The sequence below is a fragment of the Bombina bombina genome, chromosome 1 (genome assembly GCF_027579735.1).
Source record: "Bombina bombina isolate aBomBom1 chromosome 1, aBomBom1.pri, whole genome shotgun sequence".
NCBI lineage: Eukaryota > Metazoa > Chordata > Amphibia > Anura > Bombinatoridae > Bombina > Bombina bombina.
The window spans coordinates 517,276,639-517,296,652 of record NC_069499.1 but is presented as its reverse complement, the minus strand read 5'-3'; the positions used below and the strand labels follow the sequence as shown (position 1 = coordinate 517,296,652).

The following is a 20,014-nucleotide window of genomic DNA, read 5'->3' as shown; positions in this document are numbered from 1 at the left end:
ATAATCCGAATTCTCAGGGTAATTTTTGACTTATTGAATTCTATAGCTAAATCCCCAGATATTTTTCCACTTGCTACTTTTTACTCCAAAGGGTTTTCAGATGTAACATTGGTGTTTTGCATGTGCAGAACACACTTGGAATACCAGTCAATCAATTAATAATCACTTTTTCATTAATAAAAATTGGTGAAATCAATAACCCAACAAACACACGCCTATACTGATAATGTCCCTGTTCAAATCTGTTAGACTCATATAAAGATACAGCATATCTGTGGTTTTTGGAGCTCAACATATTAATTGCACATATATTTGCATCACTACACGCTACTAAAATGAATCAATCAACATACAGGCCCTTCTACATGTTTCATTACTGCTAAACCACCATAATGGACATTTTGTTAGTAATCTGGTCACCTATAATATTAATGCAACAGCTAAACCCACTTCTCCATCCCTCCCCTGCACCTGTAGAAATCAACACGCTGTGGATCCGCTCAAATTTTCAAAAATCATTCAAGATCTCCCTCACACTTCCACTATAATCTGCCATGATCTTGCTACAGCCCACTATAACACAATTCTCTTCTCTGCACTAGACACACTTGCCCCTCCCCCACAGCGCAAAACATCACACCGTCAGTTACAGCCTTCTCAACAAACACGCTATTTGCAAAAATGCTCCTGTACTGCTGAGCGCATCTGGAGGAAAACTCACTCTGAACCTTAGCCTAGCAAACCTACTTCTCTTCTCTCATATCCACTCTTTCCTCAAACCCTAAATGACTCTTCTACACCTTTAACTCTCTCCTCTACCCACCTGCTTCCCCCCCCCCCCCGTCTGTCTTTAGTGCTTAAGACCTGGAGACTACTTTTTAAACAAAACCTTTACTATTCAAAGCAACATCCCAACACCAACCTGCAATATTCCAACAACAGGCCCAGTTACTCCCTCTTCCACCCTCTGCATTGTCCATCCAGCCACTGAGAATGAAGTTTCTTCCTTACTATCTTCCTCACGCCTTACTACCTGCCCGCTCGACCCTATCCCTTCCCAACTAATACCCTCCCTGTCTTCCACCCTCACTCCTGCTCTTACTCACATCTTCAACCTATATCTCTCTACCGGTTCATTCCCATCTTCTTTTAAACACGCAAAAGTCACTCCCATAGTCTCAAAAAAAACAAACCCTCCCTTGACCCTAATTCTCCTCACCTATCACCTATCCCACTTCCTGTCTACCAACTCCTTGCTTGACCCACTGCAATCTGGATTCCGGCCCAAACACTCAACTAAGACTGCCCTTACCAAGGTTACAAGCGATCTTCTCTCTGTTAAAAGTAATGGCCACTACTCTATACTCATCTTACTTGACCTCTCAGCTGCCTTCGACACAGTTGACCACCCATTCCTCCTACAGACCCTTAGCTCTTTTGGCCTCTGTGACACTGCTCTTTCTTGGATTCACTCCTATCTTTCTCAAAGCTCTTTTTCTGTGTAATTTGCTGGTGGTGACTCCTCTCCAATGCCTCTGTCTGTTGGAGTACCTCAATGATCTGTTCTGGGTCCTCTACTCTTCTCCATTTTATACGTCTTCACTGGGTAAACATATCAGCAATTATGGCTTCAAATATCACCTCTATGCTGATGACACCCAGATCTACCTCTCCACCCCTGCTCTCTCTCCCTCTCTCCTTTCTCATGTCAGTGACTGCTTATTTGTTATTTCTTCCTGTATGGCCTCTCACCACCTAAAGATTAACATGTCCAAGACTGAGCTCCTTCTATTCCCCCCTCTTCAAGCTCTACGCCGACTTCTGACTTATCTATCCCTGTTGACGGCATCACCATTTCCTCATCGCCCCAAGTCCGCTGCCTCAGAGTTACACGTGACTCAAATCTATACTTCGTCCCCCACATCCAATCGCTTTCTTCATCCTGCCGTAACCACCAATGCAACATTTCCAAGATCTGCACTTTTCTGAGCGCTAACACCACAAAGCAAATAATTCACTTCCTTGTTATTTCCTGACTTGACTACTGCAATAACCTACTTACTGGCCTTCCTCTTTCCCGCCTCTCCCCCCTTCAATCCATCCTAACTGCCTCTGCCAGGCTAATCCACCTTTCCCGTTGCTCTGTATCTGCTGAACCTCTCTGCAAGTCCCTTCATTGGCTCCCCATTCACAGCAGAATTAAATTAAAAATTCTCACCTTTACATACAAAGCTCTCACAAACGCCGCTCCCCACTACCTATCCTCTCTCTAATAAACAAGTATACTCCAGCCTGCCCACTAAGATCCAGAAATGACCTGCTTCTTGCATCTTCGACTATCACCTCTTCCCATGCTGGACTGCAGGAATTTTGTCGTGTAGCACCTACCCTCTGGAACACTCTCCATCAAGCTGTTATGCTTTCTCCTAATCTTTCTTCCTTTACATGCTCCCTGAAGACTTTTTTGTTCAGTGAAGCCTACCACCCAACTCAATAATAAATTAATTTCACTTACCTAACATTTCCCTCATCTAACTCTGCATTAACATCTTTCTTAATCTTGCAGTCCTCACCTCCTGTTTCTCAACCTCCTACCCGTCTAGATTGTAAGTTCCCACAGGAATAGGGCCCTCAATTCCTCCTGTATGTGTTTGTAAATGTTGTCCTGTCTCCTACAAGTCTTATATCATTGTTTTCTTTAAATGAATTGAACCTATGGGCAGCGCTGTGGAATATGTTAGCGCTTTATAAATAAAGTATAATAAAATAATAAATAATCAGGCACATTTGATTTATGGATAACTAAATCGGGACCTTAACTATACAGATAATGATTCAATGTAATTAGCCTGAGATTCAGGTGTATTAAAGGGACAATGTACGCCAACATTTTTATTATATAAAAAAAATAGATAATCCCTTTTATTACCCATTTCCCCGTTTTGCATAACCAACACAGTTATATTAATATACTTTTTACCTCTGTGATTACCTTGTATCTAAGCCTCTTCTGACAACCCCCTGATCACATGGCTATTTATTATCTGTTGACTTGCATTTTAGCCTATTAGTGCTGTGTCCTGCACAACTCCACGGGAGAGAGCACAATGTTATCTATATGGCCTAAATGAACTAACAGTCTCTTGTTGTGAAAAGCTAATAAAAAAGGATGCGATAAGAGGCTGTCTGTAGTGACTTAGAAACAGGCAGAAAGTTAGAGGTTTATAAAGTTTATTAATAAAACAGTGTTGGTTGTGCAAAGCTGGGGATTGTGTAGTAAAGGCGTTATCTATCTTTTTAAACAATAACCATTTTGGCGTAGACTGTCCCTTTAACGGCAGATACATTTTGGAATTGTGATCACTGAAGTTCAGAAAGTATCTGACAGAATCAAGCACAAGATTGTGAGCCACCCCTTCTTGTTTACAAGATGTTTTAAGTAATTTAATTGACTTTTGTTTTTTATTACTATTGTTGCTTACACAGAGTAAAGTCGTCTAAAAAGTGCATCTTCCATTTCAGATTCAGATACACAGCACAGAAACGATCACTGTTATTCAGCAGTCAAAAGAGATGAACTGCCAATATGCTGAAAATCTCCAAGTTTCTATCATTTGCTTTCTTCAAAGTATTTGGAGTTCTTCTGATTCTAACGAGGCCTATATTAACGTGAACTGGTATGATGAGAGACTCCGCTTTGATGTGAAGATAATCAATAAACCATCTGTTTACACAGTAAGCATTAAAAGAACTGGTAAGTGCAGCACTTAACATTTTTAAAGGGATGCAAAACAAAGAAGTTTTCTTTGATGATTTGGAGCATACAATCACAAAACCGTTTCCAATTTACTTCTATGATCAAATATGCTTTATTCTTTGTTAAAGAGCTGGGTAAAGTGCATGTGTCTGAATCACTGTATGGCAGCAAACACTGCTTCCACCTAGTTTTCTTTCAAATGTAAAACATTGTTAAAAGATTTTTTTGGAAAACTGCTGACATAAAGAGCAATATTTATCATTGGTGAGATATATATATATACATTTTGGCGCACAGATGCGCTTCTCCAGAGAAGAATAAAAAGAATTGTGAAAGTGCTTGATAAATCTTGCTTATAGTCTCATGTCCTTAATACCACCAAATATCTGTACAATATTTTGACCTTTCTCTTTAGAGGGTGTTGAATTTTGTAGAGCAACCTGCCGATCTGTAGACTTCGGATCTATAATCATGTATAAATAATCATTTTAATGTGGTACCACTGATGTAAGCCATGTGCAGACTGCTTTATATATGATAAACCAAATGACCCACTTGCACCATCATGCAACCTAAATCTATTTTAATACAAATGTCAGATTTATCTTTATTCCTTTCTTTAAACAAAAAATGTCAGTGTCCTTATTTATCACTGGCTGCACTGGGAAGTCCCTGTTACATCACACGGCCTGTCAGCGAATGTCTTGTGTGTCGCAAGCGCAAACAAGGTACCTCTAAACCTGGGTTTACTTGTGCTTGCAGAAATACTTCCTAGATAAGTTTATTGCAGAAATACTTCTAACTGAATGTAAAATGTGCTGTTGTCCATCTTAGGGAAATGTAATAAGATGGTGCGTAATAGCTGACTGATAATGTATAATGAATTAATTTTCCCTTGCTTGTTCGTTGTCACCGTCCTCTGATTTCTGGTCATTTCTCTTCTATAACCATATGTTTTTATATCTTCCCCAGAATTCAGCACAAGACACTTCATTCTTTTCTTTGTTGGCATTCTCCTGTTCTGTTTAGCCAGTTCCCTAAGTCGGTATGTATCTGTTTTATGTGCATTATGCTTTAATGTCCTGCATATTGATTTCTGTTCAGAATAAATAGGAGTATACAAAATCTTCCAGCTAGGGTTTAAAAAACATCAGCATCCTAGTAGCCCTGGCTCCTGAAACATTTGTGTGATTATAATTCTGCCTGACTCCTAAAAATTCTTTATGAAAACCATGTGTAGGAGCTTAACAGATCGTTACCAATGCACACTATAGAAAAAATGTACTTAGTTAATTTTATTTTTGCATTAGGATGTTTTTTTCACCTGGTTCCGTTTAGGACCAGCAGTGCACAGTTTTTAACACCTTTGCTAGGGTTAAACACAAAGTAGTTTAGGGTCAATAGTCTTAAAATGACATGCTCTAATGGATTAGAGAGTGTAATATTTAAATTTAAATTCTAATAGCCCTTTAAATGTATTGGAAGTTGCTTATTCAGATTTATTCTTGCAATTAAAATAACTGGCTTTGCTCATTGTACTCACAATCCTCAATAAAGATCTCGGTACCTAAGTATTAGTGTTGTGTACATAAAGAGAGAAGATAAGCAAGTGTGCTCTTCCTTAAAGGGTTAGATATCTTGTCACAATAGTACAAAAATAAGATATTATATATATATATATATATATATATATATATATATATATATATATATATATATATATATATATATATATATATGTATGTAATAAAATAAACCTACTTTTTTTCAGAAACTAAGCTTCTTAATTCCTTTAAATTTACTTTTTAAATTGCATAAACCAAGCGGCAAGGACCGCCCATAAAAATAGGCAGAGTTTATGAAAAATGAATTCCTGTTTCCCATCCAATAGGAAAGCGTCTGCATCCATTTCATTCAAATATTCATAGTAGTATAATTATGGCAACCTCTCCTGCGCATTGGTTATTAAAGGAAATCGCATGCGCAGTATTAGCAAACACGCTCAGCTGCCATTTTTGCGAATGCCATTCTAGGCTTTGTACTGTATATAATAACTATTTAATGTGCTCGTTGGTCTAGGGGTACTTTGCATACTTACCTTGATCGATATTGGTATTTCTTCTGCTACTGCTGCTCCTTCCTCTGCACCGTCTGCTTGCCGTGAAACTTCAGCGCTCTGATGCGCCAATCCTTCTGGCGTCGACATTATGATCCACATGTTCGCCCTGCTTGGATCATGATTCGCCACAGTTTTGATGCGCATGCGGGCCGCCATGATGTTTCTACCTAGGTAGAACATTATTATAGGGCTCATACAACGAGTCTAATAATGGGTTTGGCCTAATAATAATTTTACAGGACAAATTACAAAAAAATGAAAGAAAATGTTTAAAAGGTACAAATTACAAATATCCTTAAAGTGAAGGTCAATTTACGAATATTGCCCCACGGCATTGCATAGACATTTTAAAAATTAAAATGGGTTTAATTCATGAAAAGTTTTAAAAATTTAAATATATATATATATATATATATATATATATATATATATATATATATATATATATATATTGAAGAATTATTACCTATTTACCGCTGCAACAGTAAGGGCAGCTCTCCCGTTCTCCATTTTGTCAAATTGATTGACAGATGACGATTCGTAAAAGAACCAATACTCGTTATTTTACAAATCGTCATCTGTCAATCATTTTGACATTATGTCGGGCGGGAGAGCTGCGCTTATCGTCGCAGCGGTAAATAGGTAAAAAATCTTCAATATATATAAATTTAAAGCTTTTCATGAATGCCTATGCAATGCCGTGGGGCAATATTAGTAACTTGACCTTCACTTTAACATTTATAGTAGTTCTTTAAAAGTAAAAAAAAAATAAAAAAAAATACTATCCCTTTAAGGGTCAGCACATGTTAATGGACATGTTATTGACAACAATGGGCTCTGTTTTCACTGAGCAAAAAAGCGATGTGAAATACAAAAATAAACCTAAAAGAATAATTTCCCATACTGGGATACTCTGCAGCTAGTTTAAATGGATATTAAACAGTGCTCCTATAGTAAATCAAAACCTAAAAATAAACAGATTGTGTAAAAGACAGCAAACAACTTACTTGTTTTCTTGCAAAATGAGCACTTATAATTTCTCATTGTAACCCCTACCCTCAGGTAAATAAGAGAGCTGAATGCAACTATTTAAGTTGCATTCTGCTACTTCTGAGCCTGAGCAAAACAGACCTACTGTCTCTCTAGCATTATCTGAATAATAAACTAGCTCAAGTTACTCTAGAAGATTTGACATCTAGCTAGATTAGCCTTTCTGCAGAGACCACAGCCTCCTTGTAGGGCTATGACAGGAAGAAATGGACACTGCACACATGAAGTTAAAATAAGAAATAAAAGGTAAAAGCCTTTTTAAAATAATTAATAGGTACGTGCATTTGGATCGCATTCGGATCATTAGTGTGGATCCGAATGCAGAAGTAAAGATCCGCTTTTTCCCTTTGGATATTTTCGTAGCCGGATTGATTCCTGTAAAAGATCCCCATTATAAGATCTGGCTTTGCACAAATCTAAGAGTGTGGGTCTTTTACAGGAATCAATCTGGCTACGAAAATGTCCGAAGGGAACGGGTGGCTCCTTACTTCCACATTCGGATGCTCACTAACGATCCAAATGCACATCCCTAATAATTAATACATCCCTTTAACAAGTCATTAGAAACACATTAAGGGGAACACATTTTACAGTACAATGACCCTTTAGTTCTGAAAAATGAGAGCATGGAGTTGATCATGCTGGATTGTGAACTCTAACCCTGTACATTCTACTCAGTGGTTGCATGGCCAATGTATGCACTTATTTATGTGTCCCTAATTAGCTACAGCAAAAGACCTATGATAAACAATACCAAAGAGGATATGTCCCTTATGTTGGCAATGCAATGTTAACTGACATTGTATAAAATACATTAAAATAAAATGTTCCTTTAAATGGAGATTGTACTCTAAAATTTTCTCCCAATGGACCATTGTACCTGCTGAAGTGTATATAATTGTTTGCAAACCGCTCCTTTACCTGTATTTTGTTATGTTAAATAGCAGCTTTTACCTGTAGAAACTGTGTTATACATATTTTCAGTGTAGGTGGCGGTTTCTACAGGTAAAATCAGCTATTTCACATAGGAAAATAAAGGTAAACGAGCTGTGTGCAAACAATGTAATGCACTCCAGCAGGTAAAATGGACCATTGGGAACACATTAAAGAGGAGAACATTTTAGAGTTCAAATTTCCCTTTAACCTAAGAGAGATATTTGTATCTGAAATATCTAGTCGTGTTCATTAATCCCCCCCCCCCCCCTCCAGCCATAATTACCATTTCACCTAACTATCAGGCTGCATGTTTAGACATAGATAACATTATCAGGTCTGCTTTACCTGCAGGCTCCATCCATTTTTATGAGGTTGTCCTTGAGAACAACTGGGGATGGTTTTAATGCTCAAAAGTAGCTATTTCAAATAGAAAAATAAAAATGAAGGTACAATCTCCCAAATATCTAATACTCTGCAGTAGGTATAACAAGTCATTTGGTACACAGTAAGGGGGAAACCACTTTTATAGTACAGTGTCCTTTAAGTATAGCTGCCTATGAGTTCCATTAGGAGTATCTTTCCAATAGCAAAATATCATGTGTGACGTCACATGCACAAAAATCTCACAGTTGACATTTTCAACAGGAGATGACCTTCTTGTCAATCCCTTAGATGCCAAGGAATTTTGCAGCCAACTATAACTTTAACTCTAGCTGAACCATAAGCCTACATTAGATCAGCGTCATCGGCTATAACATAAGCTATAACTACTAGTTCACCTACAGTATTTGTTCAAAAATGTTTAAATCATTATGTGGGTAAATATAACTAAGAAATGTGTGTGTACAATATCTCATCTATATGCTCTGAAGTTTTAGTTGGAACATCCTGACCCCTTTTTTAATAGTATTTTTTATTGAGGTTTAATGCAAAATACAGCATTAAAATACAGTGCCTAGGAAACATATGAGAGAAGAACTAATCCAATAAATTAAGGAGAATATAGATATAATTTAATAGGCTCCTGTATCACCCTGAAGCCTCTTATGGGCTCCCTGCACCCTATGTAGAGCGTTCATACAGGAGGTAAGTGGAACTTAAAAGGAACATGATACCCAAATGTTGAAACAATTGAAAGTGATGCAGCATAGCTGTAAAAAGCTGACTAGAAAATATCACCTGAACATCTCTATGTAAAAAAGAAAGATATTTTACCTCAAAATGTCCTTAGTATTCACACCCCATTGTAAAGGACTTTATGCAGCAAATCAGTATGCCTGTCCCAGGACCTGCAAGGGAGCGTGCCTCATGCACACTTGTTATTTCCCTATTCATTTTAAGTACGTTTACTATGAAATCTTATGACATCACAGTTCATGACCTCAACACTGCTGATGCTAATTGGCTGCTGTTCATTTCTTCCTTCTTTTTTAAAAAATTTTTTATTACCTGCTGCTGGACAGCAGCTGAAGTATAACTGTTTACACAGCACTTACTCTGGTGAGCTGAGGAAATTGTGAGGTAAAATATCTTCCTTTTTTACATAGAGATGTTCAAGTGATATTTTCATGTCGGCTTTTTGCAGTTATGCTGCATCACTTTTAAGTGATTTAGCCTATACGTATTATTTTCCTTTAAGAGTCACCTCTGGGCTCATGAACATTCTGTTCTTATAATATATTCTGTTCTATTTCCAGGAGTGCTGTCCTCTACTACACTGCTGGGGTGACTTTAGGTGTTTGTGCATCTCTTGTTTTCATTCTGCTCATAGGTAAAAGGTTTATTACCCAGGTAAGTTTATATAATGCTGCTTATTATTTCCTGTAATTTTGTGACTGAGCTATCTCTCCATAGCCGTACACCTATACCCATGTCCTGTACATTATTAAAGAGCCATACTATACTTTATAAACCAGATACAATCCATAGAATCTTCCTGTGTAATTACAAATGAATAGGCTTTATTTATTGCCAAACAGCACAAATTGTGTTTGTCTGTTTCACCCTCCCCAAGTGATGAAACAGTTTTTGGGAAAAGTGAGACAAGGTTCATACTTCAATATCACATTTCTTAAAAGTTCATATAGATATTAATGAAGCACTTTTGCTCCCTTCTCATTGTGCACCTTATAGCAGCGAGCAGTAGAAAATGCAGAGGTTGCTGATGGGAGTCACCCACACTTTGCCATTAAAGCAAAAGACAAATATACCAGCACTGTATCTATCTAATTTAATTGATAAAATAAAGGTAAAGGATTTATTTGTAAACAATTTATTACAATTCCGTAGGCTCCATTCCCTCTAAGGTGTGCGCGTGTGCACACCTTTTTTTAAGATGCCAACAGCAATCAGACCCAGCGTTGTTTTATTTTTATTTGGAGGTTTTTGTTTTGGTTTTTTTCTGCTGCCTGAGTGTATACAGTATATGTAAACATGATGATTAGGAACACATTAAAGCAAGAATATTTTAATACAATGTCCTTTTGAATTGCAAGAAATGAAGAACAAATGCCCAGAAGCATACATTGGGCCTGATCACATATGTGACGACAATTTTAAGTCTAATCGATTGATCACATATACGGCACAGCAGGCAAGTTACACGCGTATATTTTACACGTCGCCCGCACTTTTTACTCCCATAAACTAATATGGAACTGGCATCGCCAGTAGGTATCACATATGCAACGCAAGGACTTACGCGCAGAATGAAGATATTTTAATCCACTTTCACATCACCACACATAGGCAGACAGCAAGCCTTGCACTGAGTAAAAAAGTACCGTAACTCCTTGGAAGCCTTATCAAACAACTAACGCATGCACAATAGTAACACCTCAACCCCCCACATCGCAATCGCCTAATTAACCCCTAAACCGCCAAGCCCCCACAACGCAAAGTATTAACTAAATACTAAGCCCCCTAACCCAACACCCCAAATTAAACTACACTGAAATAAAATTAAAAATATACTAACTACATTAAAAATAAAAACAAATTCCAAAAAATAACTAATTTACATAAAACCATTACATTAAAAAAAAAAACCTACCCTTACAAAAAAAATTAAAAATTTACCTTACAGAAAATAATAACAATTACAGAAAATAACAAACTAAATTATCCTAAATAAAAAAGTTATTCCTATTCTAATAACTTGCTAAAAAAAACAAACAAAAAAACCCCACCCCAATCTATAAAGTATCGATAGCCCTTAAAAGGGCCTTTTGTAGGGCATTGCCCTAAAGTTAACAACTCTTTTGCAAAAAAACCCCCAAAAAACAATTACCCCCTAACATTACAACATTACAAAAAAAAAACTAACTAAAAAAAACAACTAATTAACCCATTGCCCTGAAAAGGGCATTTGTATGGACATTGCCCTTAAAAGAGAATTCAGGCCATAACAAAACAAAAAAAAGCCCTAATCTAAAAAAAAAAAACAAACCCCCCCCCCCCCCCAAAAAAAAAAAACAAGACCTAACACTAACCCCAAAATCAGTACTCACCATTGCTGAGGTTCCGTGAAACATATTTTTCCTGGCGGCGAAAGGTCTTCATCTAGGCGGCTCCATCTTTACCCATCACGGGTCCATCTTCTATCTTCTTGGCGAAGCGGTCAGCGCCACGGAGGTCCTCTTCATGCGATCGGCCACTGCACACTGAAGATTGAATGCAAGGTACCCCTTTTTATATAGGGCTACCCTTGCATTCCTATTGCTTAATAAAGTAAAATCAGCCAATAGGATAAGAGCTGCTTACATCCTATTGGCTGATTTGATCACCTAAACACACACACTGAAGACATAATCTTAAATAAGTACGGTTGTCCATAAATATTTTCTGTCTATTAGGACCTTTCTCCCAATTAGCTTGCTCTCTATATGGCTGGAAGTTTGTGCAGCATAGAATAAACCTCCTTCATCCTATGTAGCTACCTATGTAGCTATTCATTATACCTCAATATATATGACACTGAGTCCTTATTTATTTTTAATATACCGGTTCTGTCCAAACTGTGTTACCAGACTGCTTTCCAGTACTTTTTATCCACCCCACCCCTCCTCCTATTCAAAATGTCACACTACTCCTCTACATGCCCACGCTTACAACACACAAATTATAATGTTATGCTCAATAAAAAGAATTCGATTGTTGCCAGATTTGAAAAGGTTGAATCTGTTTGATCTTATAGGATTTTTAAGGAAAAACTAAATTCTGATTTTCATTTAATGTGCTTCTTTTTATATATTTTTCAGACTAAAACGTTCTGGCTTTTGATGAGCGGATGTTGGGTTTTCACTGCATTTACTGTTAAGTTCTTGAAAGATAATATTTCATGGCTATGGAGTCAAAACAAATCTTACTTAGTGGGTAAGTACCTTGTGAAAATGTGATCTGCAATTTATTTATGATGGTTACAATTAGTATGTTTAGAGAGAGTAGTCGTCATCCAAAAATATATTTTAACCCCTTAGTGACCAGAGCACTTTTCCATTTTCTGTCCGTTTGGGACCAAGGCTATTTTTACATTTTTGCGGTGTTTGTGTTTAGCTGTAATTTTCCTCTTGCTCATTTACTGTACCCACACATATTATATACCGTTTTTCTCGCCATTAAATGGACTTTCCAAAGATACCATTATTTTCATCATATCTTATAATTTATTATAAAAAAAATTATAAAATATGAGAAAAAAGTGGAAAAAACACACTTTTTCTAACTTTGACCCCCAAAATCTGTTACACATCTACAACCACCAAAAAACACCCATGCTAAATATTTTCTAAATTTTGTCCTGAGTTTAGAAATACCCAATATTTACATGTTCTTTGCTTTTTTTTCCAAGTTATAGGGCCATAAATACAAGTAGCACTTTGCTATTTCCAAACCATTTTATTCAAGATTAGCGCTAGTTACATTGGGACACTGATATCTTTCAGGAATCCCTGAATATCCCTTGACATGTATATATTTTTTTTTAGAAGACATCCCAAAGTATTGATCTAGGCCAATTTTGGTATATTTCATGCCACCATTTCACCGCCAAATGCGATCAAATACAAAAAATCGTTCACTTTTTCACAAACTTTCGGTTTCTCACTGAAATTATTTACAAACAGCTTGTGCAATTATGGCATAAATGGTTGTAAAATTTTCTCTGGGATCCCCTTTGTTCAAAAATAGCAGACATATATGGCTTTGGCATTGCTTTTTGGTAATTAGAAGGCCGCTAAATGCTGCTGCGCACCACACGTGTATTATGCCCAGCAGTGCAGGGGTTAATTAGGGAGCTTGTAGGGAGCTTGTAGGGTTAATTTTAGCTTTAGTCTAGTGTAGCAGACAACCCAAAGTATTGATCTAGGCCCATTTTGGTATATTACATGCCACCATTTCACCGCCAAATGCGATCAAATAAAAAAAAAAGTTCCCTTTTTCACAAACTTTTTGTTTCTCACTGAAATTATTTACAAACAGCTTGTGCAATTATGGCATAAATGGTTGTAAATTTTTCTCTGTGATCCCCTTTGTTCAGAAATAGCAGACACATATGGCTTTGGCGTTGCTTTTTGGTACTTAGGCCGCTAAATGCGCATCACACGTATTATGGCTAGCAGTGAAGGGGTTAATTAGGTAGCTTGTAGGGAGCTTGCAGGGTTAATTTTAGCTTTAGTGTAGAGCTTAGCCTCCCACCTGAAACATCAGACCCCCTGATCCCTCCCAAACAGCTCTCTTCCCTCCCCCACCCCACAATTGTCCCCGCCATCTTAAGTACTGGCAGAAACTCTGCCAGTACTAAAATAAAAGCTATATTTGGGCTTTTTTTTTTAAAAGAAAAGGCATATTTACATATGCTGCTCTGTAGGACCCCCCTTTAGCCCCCAACCTGACTGATCCCCCACCAAACAGCTCTCTAACTCTCCCCCTCTGTCTTAATGGCCGCCATCTTGGGTACTGGCAGCTGTCTGCCAGTACCCAGTTTAGAATAAAATTGCTTATATTTTTTAATGTTTCCCCTTTTCTGTAGTGTAGCTCCCTGCCCCACCAAAGACCAACCCCCCACCCCCTCCTAGATACATTTGATTTACATTTTTTTTTATTCAGATACCCCTTTCTCAAACTTTGATTTTCTGTAGTGTAGCGTTCCCTCCCGCTCCCGCCCCGTGCACGCGCCCGCCCGCCGCCCCCGTGCGCGCCCCCATCGGCCCTGCCCCCGATCCCGCCCCCCTCTACATTACCCGGCCCATCGATGGCCGCCCACCCGCCTCCCAAGTCGGCTCCCACCCACCAACGATACCGGCCATCGATGTCCGGTGCAGAGAGGGCCACGGAGTGGCTCTCTCTGCATCGGATGGCCATCTAGCGTTATTGCAGGATGCCCCCATATCGAGGCATCACTGCAATAACCGGAAAGCAGCTGGAAGCGAGCAGGATCGCTTCCAGCTGCTTTCCACACCGAGGACGTGCAGGGTACGTCCTCAGGCGTTAACTGCCTTTTTTTTGAGGACGTACCCTGCACGTCCTCGGTCGTTAAGGGGTTAAAGGGAAAGTCCAGTCCAAAATAAACTTTAATGATTAAAATAGGGCATGTTTTTTTTTTTTTTCTTTTTAAATAAATTTTTTATTGAGGTTATGAAAAGAATTAACATACGAAATTCACACGTAAACAAAAATGACAATGTGATAATACATACATACTTAGCCAATAAACATATCACAAATCTTAGGCGGTAAAAACTGTAGACATAAGATCCGTAAATCTCTGATCAGGTATAAACACTGTAGCTGTATAGTATATAGAATAACCTATTGTTCTATCTGTCTGAGAGATGAGAAAGGGATGTACGAAATGGATCTAGTAAGTGGGATTGGTAGTCTAACGTAGTTTAAGCTAGTATGTCCGTGGGAATTTCGCATAGGGTGTAATAGAACCTCAGTTTTATATTAAATATAGAAGAAAAATGGTCCCCTCATTGCCATAAAGATCATGTATTAGGTTATCTATTCTAAAAAGGATGGGGCAAGGGGGGGGGGGGGGGGTTAGATTTTTTTTTATTATTATTATTTTTTGGGAAGGGAAAATCAGCGGGCAAGAGCTGCTCAAAATGGGGTAAGGGAAAAGGAGGAGGGGGGAGCGGAGTTAGTTAAGGTGGTAGACTGGAAAATACTTTTGGGCTTTTAAACAATGTGAGTGCAGAGCAAGAGCAAATTTCTCCTATTTGTGCTGTATGTAGAGGAGAAGAGCTGAGATATATTTTATTCCCTGTCATCATGTATCATATATACCAACAGTGTGCCATAGCCTGGGCATGTCATCAAGGGATTAATGCTATATGTATAGATTGATGACTGGGAGGGACAACTGACAAAATAAACTAGTAAGGGAAGTCCAAGGCATACTTAAATATTAAATGTATGGAGTAGGGCAAATATTATGCTAGTTTCTCTACTAAGAGGGAATGAGTTAAACGAATGGTAATAGAGACTGGCACTAAATATGGTAACATCAGTAACCTATATTGTGTTAGTTAAACTATGCGGATATGTACCATACAGTTGGAACATAAAGAATAGTTCAGCTGTAGGAGATATTCAATGTCATCAAGTCCATAGGGAGTAATGAAGCTTATAGCAGCCATGTAAGGAATATAGCCTAACCTACTCCAATGGCATCAGCCTGGGTCGCAACATGTAGATAATTTAACTGGCATAGGGACTAAGTCAGGATCTGTAATATTAGCAAGCCAAAAGATTTTAAAATGACACAAACTAGACATAGAGCTGAACAGCTGTGTTTAAATGAGTCTGTCAGTATTGGGCCCTGAGATATAACTAACATTCATAAGCATGTTTCATCCAATAGATATAAAAATCTAAAGAACATGTAGGACAAAGAATGCCTGGCTCCCTAGTGTAGCTTGTACAATATCAATCCGTGTACTGTATAACCTAGGAGCCCAATATTCATTTCAGAGTTATATGATGAACTGAACCCTATCAAACACGGAATATGTACATCTCATAAATTATATAAGGGAACATTAAACAACAAACAAACATTTGGTGGACATCAAAATCTCCATAATTCTATATGTCTATGGGAAAAGGGCATGTAATTTTAAACAACTTTCCAATTTACTTTTATCACCAATTTTGCTTTGTTCTTTTGGTATTCTTAGTTGAAAGCTAAACCAAGGTAGGCTCATATGCTAATTTCTTAGACCTTGAAGGCTGCCTCTAATCTGAATCTTTGACAGTTTTCACCATTAGAGGGCATTAGTTCATGTGTGTCATATACATAACATTGAGGTCACGCACGTGAAGTTGGAGGAAAGAGAAAAAATGCAGGCACTTCTGTGGATATCTTAAAAACGGTAAGTCTTTATTTAAGTAGCAATTAAAAATTGAACAGCTACAACCGCTGTAAAGATAGCTGGAAAAAGGTACAAAATCGACAAAAGGCAAGGCTGGGGAGAAAAATAGACACAGAAAAATGTCTGACTAGTTTCGAGTACGGACTGTACTCTTATTCATAGACATACAAAGAGAAAAAAGGCGAGCCTAGCTTTCTCTTTGTATGTCTATGAATAAGAGTACAGTCCGTACTCGAAACTAGTCAGACATTTTTCTGTGTCTATTTTTCTCCCCAGCCTTGCCTTTTGTCGATTTTGTACCTTTTTCCAGCTATCTTTACAGCGGTTGTAGCTGTTCAATTTTTAATTGCTACTTAAATAAAGACTTACCGTTTTTAAGATATCCACAGAAGTGCCTGCATTTTTTCTCTTTCCTGCACCTACATAGTGGCTGGGTTTCGCCACTGCTACGGCACTCCGTTGGCTCCCTATGGAAAGACTACACTGAAACCGGCGTCACTTCCGGTTGTCTTGCCGAGTCCGCAGACGCTGCCAGGAACGCTGCACCCTTGTGTCACGCACGTGAAGTTACCTAGGAGTCAGCACTGATTGGCTAAAATGCAAATCTGTCAAAAGAGCTGAAATAAGGGGCAGTTTGTAGAGGCTTAGATACAAGGTAATTGCAGAGGTAAAACATATATTAATATAACTGTGTTGGTTATGCAAAACTGGGGAACGAGTAATAAAGGGATTATCTATCTTTTTTTAAACAACAAAAATTCTGGTGTTGACTGTCCCTTTTTTAAATCAATAGTAGCAATAATATCTTTAAATGGACATAAAAAGCCAACATTTTTATTTCATTTTTTTTTCAGATAGAAGTAAATTGGAAAGGTGTTTAAATTTGTCTGTTCAATTATCAAATTTTCTTAATTTTCTTGTTATCCTTTGTTGAAAAGCGGGGATGGAAGCTCCGGAGTGTGCATGTGTATGTAGCATTATATGAACAATGTTATACGTTGGCACTATTTCCTGTCTGACATGTGCACATTTCCTATATAGGTATCTCTTCAACATAGAACAGTAGAATGACGCAAATTTGATAATAGAAGTACATTTTTTAAAATTTATTTTTATTGTATTCTCTACCTGAAAAATGAAAGAAAAAATTTGGGGTTTAATGTTCCTTTAATGAAAAAACAAAACCCCTTAACAGTGATGTACCCTGTACTTTGTCCATTGTGTATAGCAGAAAGACTGCCCTATTTCTGCTTGCTTCATTCGTCTGTGGCATGCAGAAATAGCACCGTCTTGCTGCTGGTGAGGAGACCCGCAGTCCCTTAGCCCTGAAAGTGCTACAGACAGCCGGCATCAGTCATTAAGGGGTCAAACGTTAAATGTCTGCAGTATTCCTTGCAGTAGTAACAGGGTTGATATACAGATATTGTCATCAGTGACATCCCAATGTCACCATCTACCCATCTTTGTGGCTGGTAAGTGGTGACATTGTGGAAGTTAGGATTACACCAGAAAGGTTGCACTCTGGTATCCAAGGGATTAGCATATATTTGCACCCCCAGTTGCAATGTGGCCTGCAACATTGCTGTAGCGCTATTCTATAAACTGAGATATCTAAACGACTATTTCTTTCCTAAGACATGGAGAGCCCACAACGTCATTCCAATTACTAGTGTGATATTCACTCCTGGCCAGCAGGAGGAGGCAAAGAGCACCCCAGCAGAGCTGTTAAGTGTCACTTCCCTTACCCATAAGCCCCAGTCATTCTCATTGCCTCTGTCAATGGAAGCTAGGCGAAGTTGGTGTCTGAAGATATTTAATCCTTTTATGGGTATTTTTCCCTGCAAGCAAGGATTGGGGTTTAGCTGTGTCCACGTCAATCTCTTGAGTAAGGTTAGTGGTGGCTTATACCAGTTAGAAGGCGGTGAGGTTGACTTTGCCTTGCTTCTTACATTGTTACCCCTTTTATAGAAAACCAGAGTTGGTTACTCTGTTCTCTCTTTTTCTACAGGTCTCTGATAGGAGTATGTGTCCTTTCACACCTGGTGAGCTGTCTTTCTGCCCGACAGCTGGATATGCAGGTAAGTGCTCTTGCCTCCTAGGTACTGGAGACTTGCACTATAGATTTCTGCATTAGATTTAATGGGACATGTTTAATCCTTTATTAAGGATTTTTTTGGGGACGGTGTGCAGGCACTTTTGTATGTGGAGACTAAGGGGTTAATGCTTTCTCTTATGTTTTGTGGGATTGTTCTTTTGACCTTATGGCTATTAAACATTAAACATTTATTAGCAGTAAGCTAGAGGATGTGTTAGATTTTTATTCCGGCTGCTTTCCGTTTTTACTTAAAGTGAATGTAAATTTTGATGATAAAGTGCTCGGTTTTTAAAAATGTAATTAAAAACAGGGGCACTTTAATTCATCAAAATTTACATTTCACTCGTGTTGTGAAAATACTTACCTTTTAATCTTGACAGCCGCTCCAGCTTCCCCCGGTCGTCGCAAGACTCTTACTACTTCAGAAATAATGGATTGGCCATCCTCCCAATCATGGCTTCCCCCCCAAGGGAATCAGTGTCTGATTCAACCCAGTGACTGGAGGAAGCCGGATTCCTCATTTTAGACCCAGGAAGAGGATTTGCGACGGGCGGAGGAAGTGATGCAGCGGCTGTCAAAATTAAAAGGTATTTTCACAACACAAGTGAAATGTAAATTTTGATGAATTAAAGTGCCCCTGTTTTTAATCGAATTTTTAAAAACCGGGCACTTTATCATCAAAATTTACATTCACTTTAAGAGGCAGGAACGTGCGCTTATACTTTATTGTGCAGTTCTTTTTGCTGCTGCTCACGTGACCTCCCGCTTGCAAGTCTGAGCGGAGTGGCGTCATTCATATGTGAACTCTCTGCTGTGGCGGTTCGTCTGCTCGGTATACAGAGAGTTTTGTGCATTGGGATACATTTTGAAGGTAGGGCACCTCAGACTGTCTGAGGAGTAGAGGCGCATATTTTGTTATTGGGTCTTAGCGTTTTTGCGCTATGCAATTTTGTTCCTCATGTTTAGATAGGACCTTAAAATTTAAATATAAATTTCTCCCTTCTGAGCCTATTGTCTCTCAGGATAATGCTGTTCAGGATATGCCACAGCTTTCTCCTCAAACGTCCCAAGCCTCTTTGGCATCACCTACAGTGCCCTGCGGTTCCTCTCAGCCTCCTGGAGGCGTGTATTTGCTAAGAGATTTTTTTGCACAGTTATCTTCTGTAGTATCTGCGGCTTTATCTGCTTTTCCCATGGCGGGTAAGCGCAAGAGGAAATCAAAGCATTTTTCTGATAAGGTGTCTGTTCCATCTTCTTCTGTGATGGTTGACCTCCCCCGTAAGTCGGATGAGGAGGATACCTCGGTTGCTTCTGAGGGTGAGATCTCAGATTCTGACAGTATATATCCTTTGACTGATTCTGAAGAAGTAAACTTCAGATTTAAGCTTGAACACGTTCGTTTACTTCTTAAGGAGGTACTGGCTACTTTGGATGACTCAGATTCTTCTGTTACTGTCAACTCTAAAAAAATCTAGTAAACTTAATAAATACTATGATGTTCCTTCCTCTGTTGAAATGTGTCAGAGATCATAGCACAGGAATGGGATAAACCAGGGATTTTCTTTTCCCTTGTCTCCTGTTTCTAAAAATGTTTCCTGTTGCTGACTCCATTCGGACTCATTGCGTACTGTGCCTAAGGTGAAAGGAGCTATTTCTACTCTGGCCAAGTGAACTACGATTCC

At 38.4% G+C, this 20,014-nt stretch overlaps 1 protein-coding gene across 1 annotated transcript in view; it reads left to right on the top strand.

Annotated features, from left to right (window-relative positions):
- The first annotated feature begins 3,560 nt into the window (after positions 1 to 3,560).
- The window catches only part of NEMP2 (nuclear envelope integral membrane protein 2), a 33,255-nt gene continuing 16,801 nt past the window's right edge, over positions 3,561 to 20,014 (top strand). Inside the window, exons 1-4 of the mRNA XM_053690348.1 lie at positions 3,561 to 3,754; positions 4,730 to 4,802; positions 9,560 to 9,653; positions 12,122 to 12,236. Coding sequence (XP_053546323.1) covers positions 3,574 to 3,754; positions 4,730 to 4,802; positions 9,560 to 9,653; positions 12,122 to 12,236 — 463 coding nt within the window. The 5' untranslated portion in view covers positions 3,561 to 3,573. The remainder of the gene's footprint in view (positions 3,755 to 4,729; positions 4,803 to 9,559; positions 9,654 to 12,121; positions 12,237 to 20,014) is intronic.